Source organism: Castor canadensis, chromosome 15 (assembly GCF_047511655.1).
Source record: "Castor canadensis chromosome 15, mCasCan1.hap1v2, whole genome shotgun sequence".
NCBI lineage: Eukaryota > Metazoa > Chordata > Mammalia > Rodentia > Castoridae > Castor > Castor canadensis.
This window is the reverse complement of record NC_133400.1, coordinates 17,160,972-17,184,710: the sequence shown is the minus strand read 5'-3', so window position 1 is coordinate 17,184,710 and position 23,739 is coordinate 17,160,972. Positions and strand designations below refer to the sequence as shown.

At 50.0% G+C, this 23,739-nt stretch overlaps 1 protein-coding gene and 2 pseudogenes across 3 annotated transcripts; 2 read left to right on the top strand and 1 right to left on the bottom strand.

Annotated features, from left to right (window-relative positions):
• Positions 1-5,843: 5,843 nt before the first annotated feature.
• On the top strand, positions 5,844-5,998 carry LOC141417793 (U1 spliceosomal RNA; annotated as a pseudogene).
• Positions 5,999-7,874: 1,876 nt separating this feature from the next.
• Has3 (hyaluronan synthase 3) lies at positions 7,875-18,695 on the top strand. Of its 3 annotated transcripts, XM_074055761.1 has the most exons (6): positions 7,875-8,007; positions 9,139-9,307; positions 9,769-9,867; positions 13,501-14,136; positions 16,829-16,930; positions 17,720-18,695. In XM_074055761.1, exons 1-6 carry the CDS (start codon positions 7,991-7,993, stop codon positions 18,641-18,643), a joined length of 1,947 nt encoding a protein of 648 aa, XP_073911862.1. In that variant the 5' UTR covers positions 7,875-7,990; the 3' UTR covers positions 18,644-18,695. The 3 variants fall into 3 exon arrangements, with proteins under 3 accessions (XP_073911862.1, XP_020030910.1, XP_073911863.1); XM_020175321.2 differs by lacking the exons at positions 7,875-8,007; positions 9,139-9,307; positions 9,769-9,867 and adding an exon at positions 9,889-10,435; XM_074055762.1 differs by lacking the exons at positions 7,875-8,007; positions 9,139-9,307; positions 9,769-9,867 and adding an exon at positions 10,567-11,567.
• Positions 18,655-22,979, bottom strand: LOC141417377 (U4/U6.U5 tri-snRNP-associated protein 1 pseudogene; annotated as a pseudogene).
• Positions 22,980-23,739: the final 760 nt, after the last annotated feature.

Here is a 23,739-nt window from a genome sequence, read left to right as displayed (position 1 = left end):
GAACTCAGGGCCTTGCACTTGCTAGCCAGGCACTTGAGTGACTCTGCCAGCCCCTAAAAACATCTTTTATGTATAGTTTGAGTTGCAAATTTGGGTGCTTATATGGACCCTGGTATGCATGTGACGACCATGAAAGTCACTTGAGCCTCACTGACTTGCTGAGGGCCGCCTCCCCCCTCCCATTGCTGCCCTCTGCCTTTCTGAGGGAGGGGAGTGCACAGCCTGCAGTACCGGTGACCAGGCTGCCTGTGTGGGCATGAGCACTTTCACATAGCACATGTCATATCAATCATAGTAAACTTAATGATCCAGGCGCTGGTGGCTCGTGCCTGTAATCCCAGCTAATTGGGAGGCAGAGATCAAGAGGATTGGGGTTCAGATCCAGCCCAGGCAAATAGTTCAAGAGACCCTATCTTGAAAATATTCAAGACATAGCTGGTGGAGTGGCTCAAGTGGTAAACAGAGCCTACCAAGCATGAGTCCTAGAGTTCAAAGCCCAGCACCACCAAAAAATAAAAATGGGCCCTTAATGCAGTCCTACTACCATAATAAACTTAATGTGTACGTAACAAAGAAAGAAAAATGGCCACAATCATTCCGACTCTTACCCCAAGATTACCACTGACAAACTGATGCATGGCCTCTCCAGATCTTCACTAATTATCATATTTTACTACCGTAAATAATAACATACACTTCTGTGTGTGTGGTGTTGGGGTTTGAACTCAGGGCCACACTTGCTAGGCAGGCGCAGTGCCGCCTGAGCCACACCCCCTTTTTTTTTTGAGACAGTTTCAAATGTGGCTGAGGCTGTTCTCAAACTCATGATCCTCCTGCCTAAGCCTCCTGAGTGCTGGGATTACAGGCATGTACCAGCATGCCTGGCATTGAATATATATACATATTTTTAAAAAATCATCTACCTTAGAAACACTCATGTCATTACTCACAGATCCCTTTCTTTATAACACTGGCTTGTCTTACATGGTTTGGGCGAACTACAGCTTGGTTAAACATTTGTCTCTGAATGAATATTAAAGTGTTTATATACAATGATTCTTTGGCAGTTGGAATGCCATATCAAAAAGGTATGAACAAGCTGGGCGCTGATGGCTGCCACCGATCTGTAATCCTAGCTACGTGAGGGGTTGAGATGGGGAGGATTGTGTCTCTAGACCAGCCCAGGCAAATAGTTCATGAGACCCCATCTCCAAAATAACCAGAGCAAAATGGACCAGAGGCTTGGCTTAAGCAGTAGAGCACTTGCTTTATAATTGTGAAGCCCTGAGTTCAAACCCCAGTCCCACCAAAAAATAGTAAAAGGTGTGAATATTTTAAATGTTAGTACCAAAATGTCCCCCTGAAAAATTTGGTGTCTATCTACATTTTCCCCAGCCTCAGCTGACATTGCTTTAATATCCATGAAGTCCAAGTTCAGGCTCTATAACATGTCAACGCCATCCTCTAAATAATTCAGAACTAAGAAATGCCCCAGTACTGCACCAAAAACAGCCCACCCCAGGCATTCCCTGTGTACCAGAGCCACCAATGGGACCCACTAACACGTTTCGTACGAATGCTTACCAGCAGCCAGGAACCAGCTACAAGTACTCGTTAGTGCCTCACAAGTCTCACCCTGTAGAGAAATCCTGAGCCTCTGCAGGTCTATTGAACAGGGCTTTTTACCAGAACTGAGACTGTGCCCTTAGTGTGTGGGGAATGCCTTCTCGTGGGGTTTGGAGTGTCACTAAGAGAGTGACCTTATTTCCCAAACCAGACTCAGGACATGGGGTCTGATGGCCCCTCAAAGTGTCAGGATCAGCCTGTAAACCCCAGTGTGAATGGTGGTTGTAGCTCTTCATTACTGTACATGGTAACCATGACCGCAGTTAACACTCTAGAGAACTTATGATGCCCTTCTATGCACTTGACACACATTAACCTCACACCATAATCCTCACACAGGGCCTGTGAGGTCTGTATTATTATCCCTGTTTTACAGATGGGAAAACTGAGGCACACAGGAGGCTAATAACTTGCCCAGATTATATAACTAGTAAGAAGTGGCCAAACCAATATTTGAACCTAGGCACTCTGGCTCTGAAGACTGCCTTTTAACCACTGGCCTCTGCCTCTACCCAGATACTGTATTTCCAAGATGCAGCCATCTGTTCTAAGTGCAAGTGAGATTAAAGAAAGTGTTTCCCTGCCTGTTTAAATGCACTAAGTCAAGGAAAGCTTCCCGCCAATTCCCTTGTGATAGTGTCCTCTCACATCAAAACCCAACCTCAGGCACCAGGATCTTGCATTCGACCATGTAGCTTATGCCAAAGATGAAGACCAGGTTTGTTAAGGCTCCCCAGCACACCTACTCTCTTCTTTCGTGGGCTGGCCAACTTAATAAGCATCTAAGACTGCCTTCCTGGAGACAGAGGAGACAACCACTTCGCAAGTGTGCAACATAAGCCAAGCACCAGTGGCTCATGCCTGTAGTCCTCACTTCTTGGGAGGCAGAGATCAGGAAGATCTCAGTTCAAAGCCAGCCTGGGCAAATAGTTTACAAGACCCTATCTCAAAAATACCCAATCCGAAAAAGGCCTGGCAGAGTGGTGGTAGAGCACCTGCCTAGGAAGCATGAGGCCCTAAGTTCAAACCCCAGTACTGCAAAAAGCAAAACAAGTGTACAACATAGAAAATGTATCAAGTCTTCCCATGACCTCCAACCAAAGCCGGGAAATGCCCTTTGTGGAGATTGTCTTTGTCTTTCCCCTTTCATCTCACGTAAGCAGGGCTTCAGTTTCAGATTTAATTTTCAAGATGACAATGGATCATTTTGAATCATTATTCCTTGCAAGAAGTTCAAAGCATATACATAGCTCTATTCTTGGCCATTCCTTTAGAGAGGAATGGCCCTTGGCCCTCTTTTGGGGAATTCAGGGAAGTAAATTCTTGCACATAGAAAGCCAAAGAGCAAAGAGGGGAGGTGTGAGCACAGGACGGGGAGAAACTTCTTCCTTGGTTTCACAGTTCCAGCACCCACCAGTCGGCCAGCCCTAGACAGGGACTTAGTGTAAGGGCAGTTTATGGAGCGGCTGTGGAGCCATGGGAGCACCTCTCTGCTGGGGAACTAGAAAAGTGACTGGGCCTTTAAGTGTTTATGAAATGATGTAAGAGCTCATCTTCACTGTTTGCCTTAAGAGCTGAAGCCAGCACAGAACAGTGCCTGGGTGGGGCTTTTCTTCTGTGCACAGGTAACCACCTGGCACTGGGGAGAACAAAGCCAGCCTGCTCTGACTTCCAGAGTCTCTAGAGCTCACTTCCCCTCTTCCCATACACACGCCCCCTTATTGGACCACACACCTCTCTCAAAATTTCAAAATCTATGGCTACTGTATAAATCCTGGAGAAGGCCAGCCTGTTTGTTAGTAGGCTATTTTTACCAAAAGGACAGAATGGTGGTGCTGGGTCTTCAGAGGTGGGATGGGTGAGCCCTCCCCCCAACAGAGATTTTAAACAACGCTGTTTCTCTGTGACCAAGACCAGGGCTGTGTGAGTTGTGGGAACTCTGTTCCCCAGGAGAGAGCTTCTGGGACCCCTCACGATCCTCCTGAGACCACCCTTCCCCCCCATCCTTTAGGTCTGGAAAGCCCCCAAAGTGTGGAAGTTCTGTGATTTAGCAACAAAAGCCAAACAAGAACTGTTTGGCACTCTGGCTTCCCACTGGCATGAGCTGGTTGGGTTTTCCCCAGTTCTGGAAGAAAGTAGGCAGCACCTTTTTGATGAAAAGTTTGCTGGAATCCCACTTCATTGGAGGGAGCTGGGACTGAGCTTGCCCCTCTGGTCCTGCTCTCCTCTGTTTCTTCCCAGCTTTCCTTCCTAATTTCCAGTTCAAATCCACCTCCTTCCTCCTTTCACTTCTTCCTCTGGCTTGATTGTTCATTCACTCATTGTTAAATTTTTAAGGTCAGTCAATTCAAGCAGGTGTCCACATTGCTGCAGGATGATGGGTAGATGTTCTCCATGATTGAGGTGGCTCACTGCCTGACTAGTTAGCTTCTGCAGGCCTCTTGGTGCCAGAAATGCACTTGAAATCTCAGCTGGGGAGAACTGCAGGATGTGTTCTCAATACTGGATGCATAATAGAATCGCCTGAGAAATAAAAACTATTCAAGCCTGGGACCACCCTCAGTGGCTTGGAGAAAAATGACCCAGGATGAGTCCCAGGCATTAGTGCTTTTTAAAAAGCTCCCCAGCAACTGCCACCAGGGAAAACCACTGTATTGATGTGTGTGTGTGTGTGTGTGTGTGTGTGTGTGTGTTTATTGGAGGGGGTGTTCTAGCTCCTGCCCTGGCAAAAGTCTGCAAATAGGGGAATCTGACCCCACAAAGTCACTGATGGGGACCTCCCGTCTTCATCTCTTTTCTAAATATATTTTTGGAGAGTCCAGCTTTGAATCTTCTCTGTGACAGTGAAAACTGATGACTTTAACCAGAAAAAAGGACAGAAAGCAGAAGTGCCAGCACATTGAAAAATTTTGGTAGCTGGGCACCAGTGGCTCACGCCTGTAATCCTAGCTTACCCCACCACTTGAGCCAGATACCTAGTCCTTTTGTTTTTGAGACACAATCACCATAACTTTGTCCAGGCTGGCCTCAAACTTTCTTTTGTGTGTGTGAGGTACTGGGGTTTGAATGTAGGGCCTTCACCTTGAGCCATTCCACCAGCCTTTTTTTGTGAAGGGTTTTTTTGAGATAGGGTCTCACAAACTATTTGCCCAGGCTGGCTTCGAACTGCAATCCTCCTGCCTCTGCCTCTTCAGTAGCTGGCATCACAGGTGTGTGCCACCATGCCCCACTGCTACCACCAATCCTGTATCCTGGCCCTCCCAACTTTATTGCTTCAATTGCAAATTGAAGTTGCCAGCTCTTTTTTCCAGCCCCAGCTTAGAAGGTAATTCTGCAAACTCAGAAATTGGACCATTAAAAAAATAACATTTCATTATAAAACTATGCTCACAAATAGAAAATTTGGAGAAATCAAAGAAAAAAATCTATTTTTCTACCTCCTAATCTTTTTTTGTTTGGATTGTGTGTGTGTGTGTGTGTGTGTGTGTGTGTGTGTGTGTGTGGCAATACTGGGGTTTGAACTCAGGGCCCCACACTTGCTAGGCAGGCATTGTTACTGCTTGAGTCACTCTGCCAGTCCTTTTTTGTGATTTTTTTTTTTTTTTTTGAGATAGGGTCTCAAAAACTATTTGCCCAGGGCTGGCTTCGAACTGAGATCCTCCTGATCTCTGCCTCCTGAATAGCTAGAATTACAGGCATGAGCTATCAGCTCCCAGCTTCTACCACTGGATCTTAAGATAACATCAAAACTAATAATATAGTATGAAAACTGATTTTTTTTTTTTGAGACAGGGTCTTACCATGTAACCCAGGCTCAAACTCTCAATCCTCCTACTTCAGCCTCCCAAGTTGAGTACTGGTGTCACAGGTGTGCACTGCCAAGCCAGCTTAAATCTGATCTTAATTTCAAATCTTAACATTTTAATTCATAGATCTGCCTTTTAATTCATACAATGTTAATGAAATCAACAGAAATATAGTCATTCATACATAACAACTTTATATCTAGGACATTTGCTTAACCGTGCATCCTAAGTGTTTTGGGCCTATGCCTACCTTCTGGATTTTTGCACTCTCACCTAGGGAAGGAGAGAAAGGAAAGATGGCCAGGAAGAACCTTTTTGTTTAGGATTGATTCCAAGAAAAACACCCCTAGATCTGGTTTGATGTTGGGTTACCCTAATCCTGACCTTCACGGGCATCATCAAGAGCCTAGTCCCTCTATCCGGTAGGGGAGATACCATGGTCACAAAGGTGGTTTTCCCAGAGCGAGGCTTATCCATTGCACTCCAGATGTGCTTACCCCTGCAATTTCCCCAAATGTGGAAAACTCAACTGCAAAATTTGTGGTAGTGGGAGACTACAAACCCTAATTAAAAAAAAAAAAAAAGAACCCGGCCCCTCCCTTAGCAGGGGCTGCCCACTCCTCCAGCAGAAGAGAAGACCATTAATTTGAAACAAATACTATTTTCCTATCAAAGGAGGGAGAGACTGCAGGAAAAATCTAACTATTGTGACGCAGCCCAGAAAGGTGCTCCATTCTGCTTCTTCAAACAGAGCCTCTAGAAATGGCACCAGTGCAAGCACTTGTCAGTAAGAGGCCACTGTTGTGAAAGGACAACTTTGTTAAGGAGTAGCTGCCTCCTGTACTCAAGGTGCAAACTTTCCACTTTGAATTATGTATTAACTAGTACTGCAGCTTAAAGCAGCCCTGAAAAGAAAAAAAGCCCTATTTAGTCAGTAAAGGGAAGATAACATAATCTGCTACTATCTGAAAGCTACTGGTTTTGGTTTTGGCTTGGGTTTGGTTTGGGTTTGAGTTTGGTTTTGGTTTTTTCTTTTCGGAGACACAGGTTTACTATGTTTGCTCTTGAACTCCTGGGTTCAAGTGATCCTCTTGCCTCAGCCTCCCAAGTAGCTGGGACTGCAGGTGCCTGGCCTTGGAAGCTATTTTAAATCCATCTTTATTAGCTTCAAAAGATTTCTATGCGTAGTTAGCCAAGGAGAAGTTGAGGGGACACAGCCTGAAAAGATTGTGGGAGACCTGGGTGACCTGGCTGCTGTCTCCCAGTCAGCTTTGCTTTGCTGGAAGTTATGGGCTGGGGGCCAAAAGGATCACTGAAGCTTGAGGACCGAGGGTGAGGGGTAGTCAGGGAACTGGAATCTCCTCCACCCCCTCCTCAAGCAGGTCACCACCTGGAGGCCATTAGAGTGGAACACCAGGCTAGAGGATGTTCCTAGTTTCTAGCACCAGGTGATGACAAAAGGATCAAATGGCAGACTCCTTTTGGTGCAAGGTATTTGAGCATTTTGTGAGTTTGGATTTGAAAATCAGTTAAAAAGTGACATCATTGTGGAACTGTCAGCTTCAGTAACTTCAAACCTCAAGGGGCTTTGAGAAAGGCCCCCTAGACTCCCCTCACTGCACAAGTCTACTGTCATTTGGGGTTGACACTGCCTGCCCTCCTGAAGGCAGCACCCTACATTGTCACTACAGCCCAGTCTCAGTCCTCTTTGGTTTATTGGCCTCTTAACAGAACTCCTATGACCTATACCCAGTCTTTTAGCCAAGATGTCACCACCCAGCCTTCCCAAACAATACCTGTAATCTCCCAGACAAAATCCAAACCCCTCGTTTGTTCAGTCGGTCACTCAGGGTCCTCCAGTCTGTCCCTAGCATCCTCTTAATAGCAAAATTCATCAGTTGACACTGTTAGAAGTTCTTTAGTATAAATTTCTTCTTTCATCCAGGCCTTTCTTTGCTGTCCTCACCCATTCCTATACTTAGCCCTGCCTTGTAAGCTCATCTTCCTTTTCAGAATGTTCTTAAGCTTTGCAGGTTCTCCATTGAACTCTGCCCATCCCATTCCAGCTCACAGAGATCTCTCTTGGGAGATCCTCTCTTCAACATTCAATTATGGCCTTATGCTGGGGCCAGTGGCTTACGCCTGTAATTCTAGCTACTCAGGAGGCAGAGATCAGGAGGATCGAACTTTGACAACCCGGGCAAATAGTTCTTGAGACCCTATTTTGAAAAAAAAAAATCACAAAATAGGGCTGGTGGAGTGGCTCAAGGTGTAGACCCTTTTCAAGCCCCTGCACCGCAAAAAAAAAAAAAAAAAAACCACCTGCCTTGTATGGTGACCTAATTTCTCAAGTGTATTTGTCTTCAACACAGAACTTTCTAGATGGCAGAGACCAGCCTGAAACCTATGGATGCCAAAGCCTCTCTCTCCGCTTGAAGCAGGCCTTCCACATGTGATAAGTGAATATGGAAGTACAGCCTGAATCTTCTACCTGAGTTAAACAGGAAGGCTTAGCCTCTGCAACCTGTGTAAAAGCCAATTCAGCAACATCTGAAGTCATGTTTGCAGTGATTGGGTAAGGAATTAGCCCTATTTCTAAATCCCCAGTGGTAAGCAGAGGTAAACTCCGCTTTATTGTATCAGCCTCTTAAAGACTCCCCCACTCAGCTCCCCAGTGAAGGGATGAATGCAAACAGGGCACCTCAAACTGGAGGCTAATTACTGGCAAATCCTCCCTGGCATAGCTGGCCCACAAAGGAAAAGGCTGTCTTATCTGCCTGATACCACCAGGTCCCCAGCTCTGCACCACAGAACATGACAGTTGGCTCCTCCCAGGGAGCCATTTAGGGACAAAACCAATTGGTATGGACTGTTCTCTTGAGGTTGCCCCGGACCCGTTGTCTCAGAGGCTTTAATTGACAGGTGAGCTTGGACTGAAGCATTCCTACCCTAGAGAAAGAGACAGGCCAGAAGCCTGTGGCTCATAGTTGGATCCTTAGATATTAACCAGGCATGAGGTTGTCCCAGGCTGCCCCAGGGAAAGGAACATGCTCCCAGAGGAGTCATGTTGAGGGCAGAAAAAGATCTTCCCACACTGGCTACTCTGTTGAGTGCTATTTACCTGCAACCAGGCCTGGATATGACTCAAGACACATTTTGTCTGACCTACAAAGTACTTTTTGCAGAACTTGAATTAGTTGCCAACACATAAAGTTTAGGAGATTTCACATAAAAGTCTGGCTTCTCCTGACAACAGAGCACCTTCCTCCCCCAGGAGAAATGACTCTCTCCATGAGACATTTACTCTGCATGGAGTCAGGGCACCCATTTTTGCCTGTGCCTCACCCCTGCCTGTTTTCTCTAAGATATTGCAGATTGCTACTGTGGGTGGGAGAAGGGAGGATCAGATAGACTTTCAAGTCTCTGGCCCAGGGCTCCAGGAGTCCATAATGCAATAGAGACAGGAAGTTTTCACTTAATCCTAACACAGGCCTCTGAACTGTGTGCACTAGAGGGATGGACCCAGGATGTCGCTCTCTGGATGAACTCCATGTGCTTTCTCTCTGCCATCTCTTCAGACCTTCTAACAATCCTCAGAGCAACCCCATTTCTAGGAGGAGACAATGAGACTTACTGCCACACTTTTAACCCCTGTAACATACAAGCTTCTTAAGCAGTGTAACACAGCTTAATTTTTGTCCTGTAGGATGGGAGCAGGTGAAGCAGAAGGGCCTGGGACCTTCATTTGCTTGGGAGCTGAGGAGGGAGCTCTGTGGCAGAAGAGAGGGAGGGCAGGCAAGTGCCCGGCCCCTAAGACTTCTGGGAAGAGCAGCTTCAACACTGCAGCTCAGGTGCAGCTTGGGAAGTTAGCTCAGGTGTGTTTGGAGGACGTGTAAATTCATTTTTTTAACTGGTCTTTAATTATAATTTCTCTTCAAGTTTTTCTGAGATGTAAGAGCTCAGATTTTCAGCTGGTTCCAAACTTCCTTCCTCTGCTAACGACGCCCTCCTCTCCCTGACCCCCTCCACTTCACGTCGCCCAAGTCCAGCTTCAGCTTCTAGGAACCTGGAAACGACTGGGGGGAGGTCAGTTGGGAATGGAAGAGGTCAGGGATGCCGGAAATAAAGGTGTGAAAGAGGGGAGGAGGAATTGTTTTGGCCTAAGACCCAGGAATCCCCTAGGGTCCTGTAAGACCCTTGGAAAAAGCTTTCGCAAACAGCGTTAATGTCATCAGCGCCCCGCTGCGGAATTCAAGCTCAGCTGGTCGCAGTTAACACCTTCTCTGACCAGCTTTTTTGTGTTTGACGATTACTCTCTTCTCTTTCTTGCCACCAGGAAGGTCCTGCTGCCTTTGTTTTAGGGATCCCCAACCCAGCGAACAGCCCGTTGGCGTTCAGGAGTCGGGGAGACTTGCCCGGCTCGCCGGCTTTGAGGGTGAGTAGGTTTCCAGGCTTAGAAAGCGGGGCGTGGGGGCGGGGACCGCGAGTAACGATTTTGAGGTCCATGCGGGTTCTCTCGAAAGTTAACGACGCATCAGGTTCAGGATTGGGCACAATGATCGCCTACCCCGGCCTGTGGCCCCTGGGCCACCGCGGAGCACCCCGCCTTCGGCCGCACTGGGGGAACCCAGTTTCCGAGAGGGCGCGGACACCGAGTCTACGCGAGCCGGAGGAGCCGCGTCCACGCGGGACCCCGTGACCCGCGAGTGCCAGTGGTGGCGAGCCGGGAACAGGGCGCTCCCGCGGCCCCCAGGGAGTCCTCCCACTCCTGCCAACTTTCTCGGCCCCAGGGCCGGAGGAGGGCGCCTCTCCCCGCGGGGACGCGCTCGGTACTTAAGGCAGCTCGGCGGGGCCGGCGCTCGTCAGTCGGAGCGCGCGGCGGCGGCGGCGGCGGCGCACGCGGAGGAGGCGCGGTGGCGAGGAGCCCGAGCAGCCGGAGGAGGGGCATGGAACCGCCGCGGGCCTGCTGAGCACCGGAGCGCGGGCAGCCGGCAAAAGGCACGGTGAGCGCGGGCCGGCCACTCGGAGGGGCGGGCCGCGCGGGGCTGGGCGCCGGAGCCTCCTGCTCCCCGCCCTGCGGGCGCCGTGGCCAGCGCTGGGAGGCCGGTGGGGGCCGTGGCAGCTTCCCGGCGGCTGATCCTGCAGCCCCCTCCCCACGGACCCCTTCTCCCTTTCTCCTCCAGCCGCTCCCTCCCTCCTTCGCGGCTCCCGTTTTGTGAATGAATTGGGGGGGCGGACGACCGTGCGGGGCACGAGGGTGGTTGGAGTACCCCTCCCCCATCCACTCCCGCAGGGGCTTCGCACCTGCCGGGACACCACGGTCCCCCGCGCCCAGTTTCCTGAAGATCAGCTGGGTGGCACGTGTCCACGAGACGAGCTCCTCTTCCCCTGCGGGCTCAGAGGGGCCGAGGGCGCCTAGGCGCTGGGGAAGAGCCCCCGCCTCGTGTACAAGTTTCCGTCCCGCCGCATGTGGCCCCGCAGCAGGGCGCACCTGTCAGTGGGAGAGGCGCTGCAGACTAGGCAGCCTCTCAAAGTTTCGGGGGCGCTTAGGGAAGCGTGCGCCCTTGCGGAGGTTTTTCATTCCCTTGCGGTCCGAGGGGAGCCGGTCTTGGGGAGCTCCCCCAGCCTGGTGCCCTTAAACCGGAGTGCGCCTTTGCTAGGCTGGGCCGGCTCCTGTGGATCCCTTCTGAGCGAAGCGGGGTAGGGTAGGAAAGGCGGCCCTAGGTATAGGATCACACTCCCCCTCCTCCAGCTTGGGGTGACAGCACCCTGTCTGGGCAGGGAACCTCAGCCAGAGCCCGCACTGGCGCGTGATTGCACGTGGGGTATCCGGCTGTAGGACCTTCTTGGATCCTCTGCTGAGGACTGGGATACAGAGGTAGTGTCTCTCATTCCTGCGGGGGAGGGGTCCCGGCCTAGGAAGGAGGGGACAGGCGACACCGGGGAGGCCGCCTTTGTCTGCAGGCACTCTTTTGCCAAGGTAACTAAGGCCCTGGGAAGATGAACAGGGCCTGGTCCGACTGTGATTTCTTGGGTTTTCCGTTCCTTCCCGTCTGGGTCGTGGGAAACCGGCACGTGGGTGTGGCCGGCGCCTCTTTCGCGGGTAGGCGAGGCTCGAGCCGAGTGAGGAGCGTGGTGAGTGCCTTCGCGGCCGCCTTGACCTGGTGGGCACTGCACCGCGGCGGTGCGCCAGGGCCCGGTAGGTTTCCGGGCTGGCCCCGACCCCCTCCCCTGCCCGCGGCGCCCCTGGCATGTGAGCCCAAGAGCTAAGCGGGGCGCTCCTGGGCTGTGCATACTGGCCCGGGGGCTCCTGCGTCGCAGGCGCGTGCGGGGAGGCGGGCCTAGGAGGGGCCGGGAGTCCTGCAGAGGAAGCCCGCGGCCGGCTCCCGGGGCTGGCGGCCGAGATCCCGGAGGCCCCGCTTCCCGGAGAGAGAGGCCAAGCTGCCAGCAGCCCTTTCCGATCCAAGCTTCTGGAAGGCTGCTTGTGCTCCAGTCGCGGGCGGATTTAGGCAGAGACTGTGTACCTTAAGTCGTCCTATGTGAGACGTGTCCCCTGGCAGGAAAGTGTGCCGGTGTTGGGGTGGGGTACCTCGGCTGTAGTGAGACCTGGAGTTGGAGCAAGCTCAGGTCATTGTCTGGAGTCCCAGGGTGAAAACAGGATCTCCAGATGGGGCAAGTGGCAGGAGAGGTGGAAGAAGGCCAGGGTGGAAACGGACGTAGGGCAGGGAGCTAACCTTGCCAGCCTCTCCTTCCCCCTCTTCAGGCCTTGTGCCCACCTGGGCTCTGGAAGAAACCACAGTCGGCCTTACCACTTACTTTATCAGGGCAACCATGTATCTGAGATCTGTGAAGCAGAAAACTGTTAGGACCCCCATTGTTGCCATGAGAGACCAAGTCTTAGGGAACTTGGCAGGGCAAGGTCGGATAACCAGGAGGGAGGGGGAGCATGTCTCAAGTCACCTCTCTGGTGCCAAATCCTGGATTCTCTTCTCATTAAAGCACAGCTGTTTCTAACAGGGCAGACGCTGACTTAGTGGCAAACAGAAACCTAAACCTGGCATGGTTTCCAGAAGTGGCTAGGCAGGGGACACACATGGAAATTCCACCGGGCACTAGGACCAAGCGGATGGGGCTCCCCAGGCAGCCACCTCTCTGGGCTGCTGCAGTGGTGGCTGCGGTTGCCTCTGGCGTTAGTGCTCCTTTCTCATCCTTTCTCTATGCTGGGCTTCTCCAAGGGCTGTCCACACCCCAGCTCTCATTTCCTCTTTCCTTGGTCTGCTTTCCCTTTCTTTCCTGCCTCTCAAGTAAATGAGGAAAAGGTGAGAGAGTAGAAAACACAGGGAAGTTTCTTTCTGATTTTTCTGAGAAAGGCAAGCTGTTTGTTTCCTCAAGCCCCTCCCCCTTTGTTTCCTGCAGCTTCTTGTCTTTTCCTCCTCTGCTTTCTTCTTGGGCCTTGATTTACCTGGGAACAGTCGCCTCCCACAAAGCAGTCTCTCACGCACTAGAGGTTGTGGTTCTTAGGCCACTGGTTGCCACCCTGCCCCTCCTCTCCACACTGTCTGCAGAGTTGTCCTACTGGGCTCACCCCACTGAAACGTAACCTATTATGACCTTAAGGGCAGGCAGATACCCATCTGCCATCTACCAAGGGTGTCCCATAACGCTTGCCTTTGTTAGTCTGACAATAATAAATGCTACTCTGCTCTCTTTACATATGTCACTCATTTATTCTCAGACATGCTATGAGGTTAGTACTGCAACCTGTATTTTGCAGATGAAATAACTAAGGGGTCACATAATAAGTGGCAGAGCTGGGATTTGAACTCCAGTAATTTGTCTTGTGACTTTTCAGTCATAGTCACTCTCAAAAAGCGGTAATGTTTTGTCTGTTTTGCAGGACTGAGGATTGAACTTGGGACCTTGCACTTGCTAGGCAAAACATTCCACCAGTAATGGTCTTTATTAGTTGGTCATTTCCCCTGTTTTGGGCCTAGAGAATGCTTGCACCGTGCCCCCATTGGCTGGAAATATCTCCTTTCTGACCCCAATATCTCCCTCCTCCCACCAGATGCCGGTGCAGCTGACAACAGCGCTGCGTGTGGTGGGCACCAGCCTGTTTGCCCTAGCGGTGCTGGGTGGCATCCTGGCAGCCTATGTAACAGGCTACCAGTTCATCCACACAGAAAAACATTACCTCTCCTTCGGCCTATACGGCGCCATCCTGGGCCTGCACCTGCTCATCCAGAGCCTGTTCGCCTTCCTGGAGCACCGGCGCATGCGCAGGGCAGGGCGGCCACTGAAGCTATCCAGCGCACGGCGGCGCTCTGTGGCACTGTGCATTGCCGCCTACCAGGAGGACCCTGACTATTTGCGCAAGTGCTTGCGCTCAGCCCAACGCATCGCCTTCCCAGACCTCAAGGTGGTCATGGTGGTGGATGGCAATCGCCAGGAGGACGCCTACATGCTGGACATCTTCCACGAGGTTCTCGGCGGCACTGAGCAAGCTGGCTTCTTTGTGTGGCGCAGCAACTTCCATGAGGCGGGTGAGGGCGAGACGGAGGCCAGTCTGCAGGAGGGCATGGAGCGCGTGCGCACCGTGGTATGGGCCAGCACCTTCTCGTGCATCATGCAGAAGTGGGGAGGCAAGCGCGAGGTCATGTACACAGCCTTCAAAGCCCTTGGTGACTCGGTGGACTACATCCAGGTAAGATGCCTCCCTAGGCATGTGTGTACATGGGGCCATATCCAGCCAGCTGGTCATATTCCTGCAGGAGCCTTAGGTCTAGGTTCTGTACTGTGCACACCCCTCTTCTGCACTGAAAAAGGAAACAAGGCACGGTGGTCTGAAGCAGTCCTGGGGTCAAACAGCCCTTCCAGAGCTTGGTAACTTTGGACAGACCTCTGAATTAGTGTCCCCATAACCAGCAATAAACTGGTGCATAGCATTCACTTCATACTAGGCACCATTATAGGTTCCTCAAACACACTGGCTCTTCATCCCACAGCACCCGTAGGGAATAAGTGCTGTCAGTATCTCTGCTCATAGAAGGTGAAACAAGTGCAGAGTAACTTGCCTACTGTTAGCAAGGTGCAAAACCAGGCAGCCCACCTCAGATCTGCGCTTAGCCCTTGTACACAGGGGCAACACTGGGATAAGCCTCTTCATGAAGAAGTGTGGTGAAGAACAAAGAAATCCTCATCAGAAGCACTCAGATGTTTAAGTCATGGCCCCCAAAGTCCCACTCTTCCTAGTGTCAAGTTCATGATAAGTGAGAGGTGGAAGAACATAGGTACCACTTTTTAGCAGCTTTGGTAGGGCTGGAACCCTGACTAGACCCTGCCCACCTCTGGTTAAAGCGGCCCTTGCTAACAGCCTGAAACTTTTAATTAGGTTGACAAAGTTGACACAGCTTCAATTTTCAAATAACCTAGAGGGAACTGTGAAGATGAAGATACATTTCATCACCCAACAGAACTGAAAACTCAGGACTAGATTCTTGCCCAGAATTCTTCACAGCATCCACATCCACACTGCCTGGGCCTTCTCTGTTATTTGCCACAGGGTTTTGCCCATCACTTCATAAACGCTTGAAAGAATAGTGGCCATTTTGATAGCCCACTTTTGTGCTAGTTCAGTCTTGCTGGTAGCATGTTCAGTCCTCTGATACCATTTAAGTAATCTATAGTGTACCTATCTGAAACTGGCTGGCATAGTCTTCTGTTTTGAAAATTGTCAGCCATGTAGGGAGGGGTGTGCCTAGGCTGTTCAATTCTGAAGTTCACTGGGGTTGTGAGGCCTTGGTGAAACTTTCCTGGAGACCCAAAATCTTAGGAAAAAGCCTTAAGGCATGCCATATGCTCAAGCCACAGTAACTTTATCATCCACTCCCTTGAGCACAATATCCCCAAACCTGGTCTGCCACACAGCTCCCTTTCCCTCACATTTCCTACATGCTCTGGTGGGTCCACAAACAAACCACTACCTGAGCCTTGCCTTTCTCTTCATGGTCCTGGGACCACTGTATGACAGGCCTAAGCTAGAGCCAATGAATGCTTAATGGATTATGGCCCACCTTCCAGCAGTCCTGCTGAGGGTGTGCCTTCCCCTCCATGGGAGAGAACCTTGCTCCTGCCAGTAGGGAAACCCAGGCAGTACAGGGCTTTTCCTGCCCCAACCCTACTCAGCTAGAAAGACTTCCCTGGAGTGAAGGTGGCAAAGCAGCATGGAAAATGGGTGAGGAGTTAGAGCAGGAAGTAGCGGTGAATTAGCAGCACTGGGATGGCTGGCCTGTGAAATGAGGAAGCTGGAGGCTCTCTGGGACCTTCCCCAGCTCCAACCAGGATATGAGAATGTCTGGTGGGGAAGTAGGAAGAAGCACATGTGAGGCACCCAGCCTGCAGTTGATGGCTGTGCCTGATTTCCCCCTTAGCCTTCTATTGCTGCTTATCTGTGCCAACCTGTCTTCCAGCATGGAGAGAGAATGTAGAAAGGTTGGGGTGGCCAAGGCAGCAACCTTCCTACAGGCTGATAGGCTCTTATTCAGCAACCTTATTTATTTTGGTGCTGGGGACTGATCTCAGGGCCTGTGTCAGCAACTTCAGTAAAAGAAGTTTAGGTTTCTGCAGGAACAGTGTTTGGCTCCATCTGTGGGTACTGGTCTCTGCTTTGAGAACAGTGACCAGAGAGTTCAACCAGGGGTTCATAAGCCAATTCCCACCACCATTGCAGTAACTTTTTAGAAAACAGACAAGGAGTCAACCAACAGGGTGCATGTTCAGAGCCCAGGTTCAACTAATAATAACTCAGAATAGATCCAGGCACGAGCAGCTGTTGGCCAGCCTATGCCCCAGTCTTAGAGACTTGACTGAGTCTGTGTTAAGGAGCATGGAATGCCTGGTGGTCATGTTCGTGGTCTCAGGCAGGGAGGTGCTGTGGATAGACTTTTCCTCACTCTGGGGCTGAGGTTGTCCTAGAGGCCAGAGGCTAAAGTGGGGACACTGTTAATACCTAGTCATGGACTGCTTTGGGCAGGAGCATCTGACAGGAGCCATTTTCACCCTTCTGAGAAATGTTTTGAGACCATCTTCTGTGGAGACGACTCTATGGGGGCAAAAACTTGTTCAATGCTAAGCAATTTCCCCTTCCCAGGCCTTGGCACCTACAGTCTCCTGGTTTCTTTCCTTAGCTTAGTGACTGTCAAGTCTGATATTAGAACTCTCCTTTTCCTTTATTTTTCCTTTCTCCCGTTCTATCTGGCATAGATCTCTCGCTGGAAGTGAGTCATGGGAGAGGGGTCACACCCTCTCAGTCAGTGAGCAGCCTTGTGGAGGGAGGGAGGGTTCATGCATAAACCTGAGGTGAGGTCAAAATGGGCTGACAGTGCACTCCCCTGCAGGTGTGCGACTCTGACACTGTGCTGGACCCAGCCTGCACCATCGAGATGCTTCGAGTCCTGGAGGAGGATCCTCAAGTGGGGGGCGTCGGGGGAGATGTCCAAGTAAGAAGTAACCAGGGATTCCTACTGGGAAGGGTCTGGACTGTTTCTGAATCCAATAGGGTATGCCTGGGAAATAGGTCTTTTGACCTGCTATTATATGGGGGCAGTTCCCTTTGGATAGTTTTCACCAGTATGAAAGGACTCACACCTCACTTGCCCAACTCCTTTTCTGCTCTTTTTTTTTTTGTTTTTTTAACATCAGAAGAAAAAAAATCACTGAATAGTTATGGAGAACCTTTACAGCAGGGAGGGCATAGGATTGAAGCCACAAGTCCTAGAGGGTACTTCATTTGCAGCTGGTGGTGTAGTACGCAGCTCCTACACTGTGCCCTTGAGAAGCCCTTGCTTTTAAGGAATTTGGGGCAAAAAGCACTGGTAAGCATACGGGGCTGGATCATCTTCCAGAGGATACTGCAGGCAATATGCCTTGTCTTCCTAGAGGCCTGCCAACTGCTAAAGCAGCAGGACAGTGGCTATGAATGGTATTTTACTTCTTTCTCTCAACCACCACAAACTCTCCTGAGATGGAGGTGGCTTTGACTGCTATAGTTGCTTAGTTGAGAAAGTCAGTACAGATGACAAAGTGGGAAGGTAGAGCTGGTGCTAGGGAGACTGACAGGATTGCTGCCTCCTCTGAGCCTCAGGTTTCTCAGTTCTAGAACTGATGACCAGGAATTAGAGCAATGGGCCATAAAACCCATTGGTAGGGAGGCCTCATGGTCTCTAGTGTCTTCTCTGTGGCGCATGTCCTCAGATGAGGAAGTCCACAGCATCTCTGTTCCCTTACAGATCCTCAACAAATACGATTCCTGGATCTCCTTCCTGAGCAGTGTGCGGTACTGGATGGCCTTCAATGTGGAGCGGGCCTGCCAGTCCTACTTTGGCTGTGTGCAGTGTATTAGTGGGCCCTTGGGCATGTACCGCAACAGCCTCCTCCAGCAGTTCCTGGAGGACTGGTACCATCAGAAGTTCCTAGGCAGCAAGTGCAGCTTTGGGGATGACCGGCACCTTACCAACCGAGTCCTGAGCCTTGGCTACCGGACTAAGTATACAGCGCGCTCCAAGTGCCTCACAGAGACCCCCACCAAGTACCTCCGGTGGCTCAACCAGCAGACCCGCTGGAGCAAGTCTTACTTCCGGGAGTGGCTCTACAACTCTCTGTGGTTCCATAAGCACCACCTCTGGATGACCTATGAATCAGTGGTCACAGGCTTCTTCCCCTTCTTCCTCATTGCCACGGTCATCCAGCTTTTCTACCGTGGCCGTATCTGGAACATTCTCCTCTTCCTGCTGACAGTGCAGCTGGTGGGCATTATCAAGGCTACCTATGCCTGCTTCCTTCGAGGCAATGCAGAGATGATCTTCATGTCCCTGTACTCCCTTCTCTATATGTCTAGCCTCCTGCCAGCCAAGATCTTTGCCATTGCTACCATCAACAAATCTGGCTGGGGCACTTCTGGCCGAAAAACCATTGTGGTGAACTTCATTGGCCTCATTCCTGTGTCCATCTGGGTGGCAGTTCTTCTTGGGGGGCTGGCCTACACAGCTTATTGCCAGGACCTGTTCAGTGAGACTGAGCTAGCCTTCCTTGTCTCTGGGGCCATCCTGTATGGCTGCTACTGGGTGGCTCTCCTCATGCTCTATCTGGCCATAATTGCCCGGCGATGTGGGAAGAAGCCCGAGCAGTATAGCTTGGCTTTTGCTGAGGTGTAACAGCCCTCAAACGGAGTGGGAAACGTGCAATGGGCCAGGGAGGGAAGGGGAATGGAAGAGAAAAGATGGGGTGGGAGGGAGGGAGTGTTGTGTTTTAGTTTAATGGTTCAAAGGACAAATCTGAAATGCAGAGAATTGTGACTGTAGTATGGCCTGAGCAGCTCTGCTCAGAGAAGGCAACACCGATTCTTCAGGCTTAGTACAGAGGGGGCTTGTTTGTTTTCAGGCTGCTTGTCTGCTTGCCCAGCACACAGGTAGTGGATTCTAGATCCTACTTCCTCCCACTGGGATCTAGAGGGAACTCCAGAAGTGTGTCAGAAGCTAAGCAGTAAGTTCCATTCTGTGACATCTTCTGATAGGTAAGTGAACAATGACAGCCTGTGGGAAGGCATCCTTAGCCCATCTGAACACCACAAGAAGTGGTATGAAAATTTCCAGAGTTCTGGGTCAGCTAGTGTCTTCTCCCTCCCCAACCCCTAACTAGTCATCAATGCAGTAAGATTGTGTTTGAGATATAAGGCCCAGAAATCCGATCTTTGGGCATCAGAAAACAGGGTCTAGGAATGGTGCTTTATGTGATATCTCCCCCTGCACATCTCAGCATCCCAGAGATGTGCCAAACCAGCAGGAATTAGCACTGATCTGCTTCATAGTAAAAAGGAAAGTTTGCCAAGAGGAACAAAGATGGTGGTGCTAAAGACCACGGATTACTTGGGTTGAATGTATTCCAACTGGAAACAGCTGAGCTTCTAGTTGTATTCTAAACTTATCTCTGACCTCTGCTGGGCAGACAAAATGTTTTGGCCATCTCAGAAGGCTCAAACCCCAGTGCGTTCAGATATGAAGCAAAGTCTTGTGTATTTTAACCTGTACACTACTAAATTCCTCTCAAATTCAGCTGTGATCTGAGGCTAGACATCCTATCCTCACTTCACTTTCTTCAAAGGCACATTTACAAGTGTGTGTGGGAGGGGGAGGGGTGAATAAAAACAGTAGTCACCTCTTCCTCATCACCATCATGTCTGAGTTTCTTAAGGTGGCAACTGAGACCGAGCCTGGACTCTTATAGTACCTTGTGCAATAGGCAAGCCAGTTCTCTGCATATACAGGAAGAATACTGAGAGTCTCTGAGCAAAGTGGTTACCATCTTGAAAAGTATGTGTGACTTTTGTTACTATACTCAACAGTCATCTCCAATGGAAAGCTTTTTAATGTTGCCCAAGTAAGCCCTCAAATCCAAACTGGTTATCTTTGAGACTGTCCATTTTCGTCGGTGACTTCTGCAGGGAATTCTTACATCCAAGTTGTCACTACAGCATTTGCTTAAGAGATGGATTTGGTTCCTACTTGAGGTTTTTCTTTCTGGCTCTACACTCCCCAAGACTGCTTGATTTCATTCTGCTTCTTTTGGTGAGTGAGAGGAAGCTATTTTCTAGTGATTTGCAATCAGCTGTGCTCAGGTTTTGGGTTTGAAACCTGGGATCCTGACTAAGCCTTTGATTTAGGGGTTGCTCGCTTGCTCTCTCCAAACATCCTTTCTCAGAAGGGCCAGCTAACCCCTCAGAACCAGCAGTTCAGCCGAGAACAGCTAAGGGAGCCAAGTCTCTAGTGTATGCAGGTCAAAGGAACTAAGTGTGCTCTGAACCAGATGGGCAAATTCTGGTGCTTCACTTCATCTCCCATGAACTCAAGGGTTTTCTAGGTGTTAGCCAACAGCTGCCACATCACACAGACCTCAAGTTTCTAATAAAACTACTGGCCAATGTCAAACCCAAGCCTTGAGAGCTGGAAAGCAGCAGGCGTTTGCTAAAGACAGTTGGTCCAGGCACTTCCATGTTCCTGCTGGCCAAGAAGTAAACTATTTTGAGCACTACGATGGAGGAAATCCGGTCAGCCAACTGCAAGAGCTCAAACTTTCCTAAGGGCTTGTTTGTCTTCAGCATTTACTTGAAAGTTAATGCAGGATGATGGACTATGATGGAAAACTGGCTGTCCTATATCAGCCCTGCCTTGCATTGTGAACTTCAACTTTTCTCAGATCAAAAGAAGGCAGGTACAGGTAGTGAGCTCACAACATTTGACCTCGACTGGTTTTTCTAAGTTATTTTGTACATTTTTCAGCAGCAAAACCAAACTGGGTCTTCAGCTTTATCCCTGTTTCTTGGAGGCAAAGAGTCTTTATAGAATTGGACTCATTTTTGGTTTTTTCCTCAGAGAATTTTAACCTCTTCTGTATTTCTAAAATATTTATTTTCACTTTTTTTTTTTTTTTAAAGAACTTTATTTAACATTAAAGTTGGGGAGGGAATTGGAAGGGAAGTGGCTTCATTTGGTAGTATTCATGTTTCTGCTCTTGCTTCTGCAGCTGAGCATAATGTGCAGGCCTTCTGGGCCTTTTTCTTCTCTTGGGGTAAAGCCACAATGCCCAGGGGATTGTCACTGGAGCTCATCTTCAGAAGTGCCTCCTCACCCAGCTTCTTCTCGCCAGTCTGTGTTCATCTTGCCACAGCCCTTCCCATGGAACTGGAGGCACAGCTGCTGGAAAGCCTCCTTGGGTGTGAGTTTCTTGCCCATCTCACCCACATACTTGATCTTAACATCAGGCTTGTAGCCAAGACTTCTCCTCAAAATCTTAGGTGAAGCCACAGTATTCCTCCCACCAGCTGTACTTGTAGATGGCTGTATTATCCTTTGTATTAGCCATGCAGTATGTACATGGTTGAGTGTGGGGCCTTGGGAACTTTCATCTGGGCCACTTTCTGCGCTGTGGTCTCTAGCAGCCCTTCGTTCTGACATAGGACCAGGGCTGTGGCCAGCTTTATGTTTACCATAGACTCCTTGTTCAGGACAGTGGTGGAGGAGGCAGAAAAGTCCTGCTTCTCATCCAGGCTGAACTTCTCCCAGTTCTATTTGGAACCATCACTACTGACTGGCTTAGTGCTCACTGTCCAGCTCAAAGTTCATGAGCTCCTTCTCCTACAGGCTGGTTGCTGGCCAGCCTGTAAGTGGGGGTCTCCCCCAAGGTGTGACAGAATTCCAAGGTGGCAATGAACACAGTCCCTTCCCACTTGGGATCCTTCTCCCAACCCCACCCAAGATCACAATCTCCACCACCTCCTGGCTGCAGCATTCCACTTGCTGTAGGTGCTGCCACCCTTTCTGTAGCTCACGCTCTCATCCTCCTATAGCTCTGGTGACTTTGATGGCAAAATGCCATCATCCACTTTATCGTTGATGCCCATGTTCTCCCTGTGTCATCAGGCTCAGGATGCGACATGGGCTCCTTCTCATCCTCTACAACCCCTTCCTCCACTTTGGACACCTGGTGCAGACCCTGGCCCAGTGATCAGCAACCAAAGTCCCCATCTTGAGTCTGATTCTCAAGAGGCAGCACGTCATCTGTTAGCACATCCTCCTCATGGATTTTCTTCACTCTCCGCTTGGTCTTTTTAAAGCCAACAGTCTCCTCAGATTGAAAGTGCTTAGAGGTGAGCCCAGCTACAGGTTGGCTGGAATCTCCTCCAGCTCACATTCTCAAAGGCAACTGGCCATGCCACAATGGTACAAATTGAAGGAGTGCAACCACTTGCCCTCCTGCTCATCACAGTATTTGGCCAGTAGAGAGGTTCTTTCTGTGCCAAGTCATCCATGCTCATCCTCTGCTTCTTCCACAGCTCCACATTCTTCTCTGCCAGCTCTTTACCCACCAGCATATCCTCCTCCTGCAGCACATGTGTCCTTGAAAGTGAGGAGGGTCTTAGAAGCAATCAGTGTCATACGCCACAGCAAGACCCTGTTGCCTCTGCCCAAACCAGAGTACTGACACTAACCTTTTGGTCCATATTCTCCATAGCTTAGGGCTCTTTGCCAGTCATTCTTTTGCAGTGGTGTCCAGGCTGTGATGTCATGGAGCCAGGGGCCATCCTCTCCCAAGTGTCTTTATATTCCTGAACTTTGGGTTCAATGGTTGCTTTTCCTTGTCAGCCTCCAGCTTCTCCCACAGGGAGAAGCAAGGCCACAGGGTTGATGACATCAGCTGCCTGGGCCTCACCATGGTGCCAGCCTCTTAATTGATAACAATGATCTCCAAGGGTTTCAGTCCCAACTTTGCCGGGAGTTGGGTCTCCACAATGGTGAAGTGACAGGGCATATCTTGAGCTAGCCTGAGAGCTGGGATCAGCCTCAAAGCAGTCATTGCATTTCTCCAGTTGGCACATCCTCCCTTGCTGTGAGCACTGGACTTGGTTGTGCTCCCACCAGTGGTTGGTTCTGGGGGCCTGGCTTTGGTCCCCTGCTTACCCCTATGTTTCTGGCCCTGCTTCCATCTTTCAGTGCCACTGGTGGTACCACTCCTGGTGCTTTGTTTCTTGTGCCCCGCCCCCCCCCCCCCCCAATGCTGCAGTAGCAGCCCTGCTTCCAGGCACCACCGTGGTGGTCCCAGCCACCTCTCTCCACGGTGCTTCTTTGACAATCCCACGGTGCTACAGGTTATGGGGTTGCAAGGCAGCTGCTGTCTTTTTTGCTGGCAATGAAGATCAGCTACTTTAGTTCATTTGCTTCACTGCGCCTTGGAGCTTTTTTTTTTTTTCCCCTTTTGTAATTTTCAGGTCAAGATTTTATACTACATTTGTCAAAATAAAGATTCTCACATAATGCTTGTGTGTCAGCTTTCCAATGCTTGACAAAACACCCATGCCAACCATGTAAGATTTATTCTGGCTGATGGTTTGTCTGTTCTCACTTGTCTCCCTTTATAGGCATGTGGTAAGGCAAGAATATTATGGAAGGGAGCATGCAGTGGAGAAAAACGGCTCACCTTGTAAGCCACAGGAAATAGAAGAGAAAGAGGAAGTCAGAGGCCAAAAGTACATCCTGCAAAGCCAAGCCCTCAGTAACTTACATCCTCCAACTAGGCCCCGCCTGCTTAAGACTCCACTACCTCTCACTAAGCTTAGTAAACTACTAGTGGTACTCTTCATTGATTACAGAGCACCCACCTCCCACCTGTCAGCTTCACTGGAGACCAAGGCTTCAACACAATAGCTGGCTTTGTTCCAGTTTTAAAAGGAGTGAAGGTGCAAAGTTTAACCAGTGGA

Excerpts from the sequence above, each read along its gene's own strand:
- Has3 (XM_074055761.1), top strand. Across the intron at positions 9,308-9,768 it reads AGCTTGGGAAGTTAGCTCAG|GAAGGTCCTGCTGCCTTTGT; the intron begins GTGTGTTTGGAG and ends TCTTGCCACCAG. Across the intron at positions 9,868-13,500 it reads CCGGCTCGCCGGCTTTGAGG|ATGCCGGTGCAGCTGACAAC; the intron begins GTGAGTAGGTTT and ends TCCTCCCACCAG.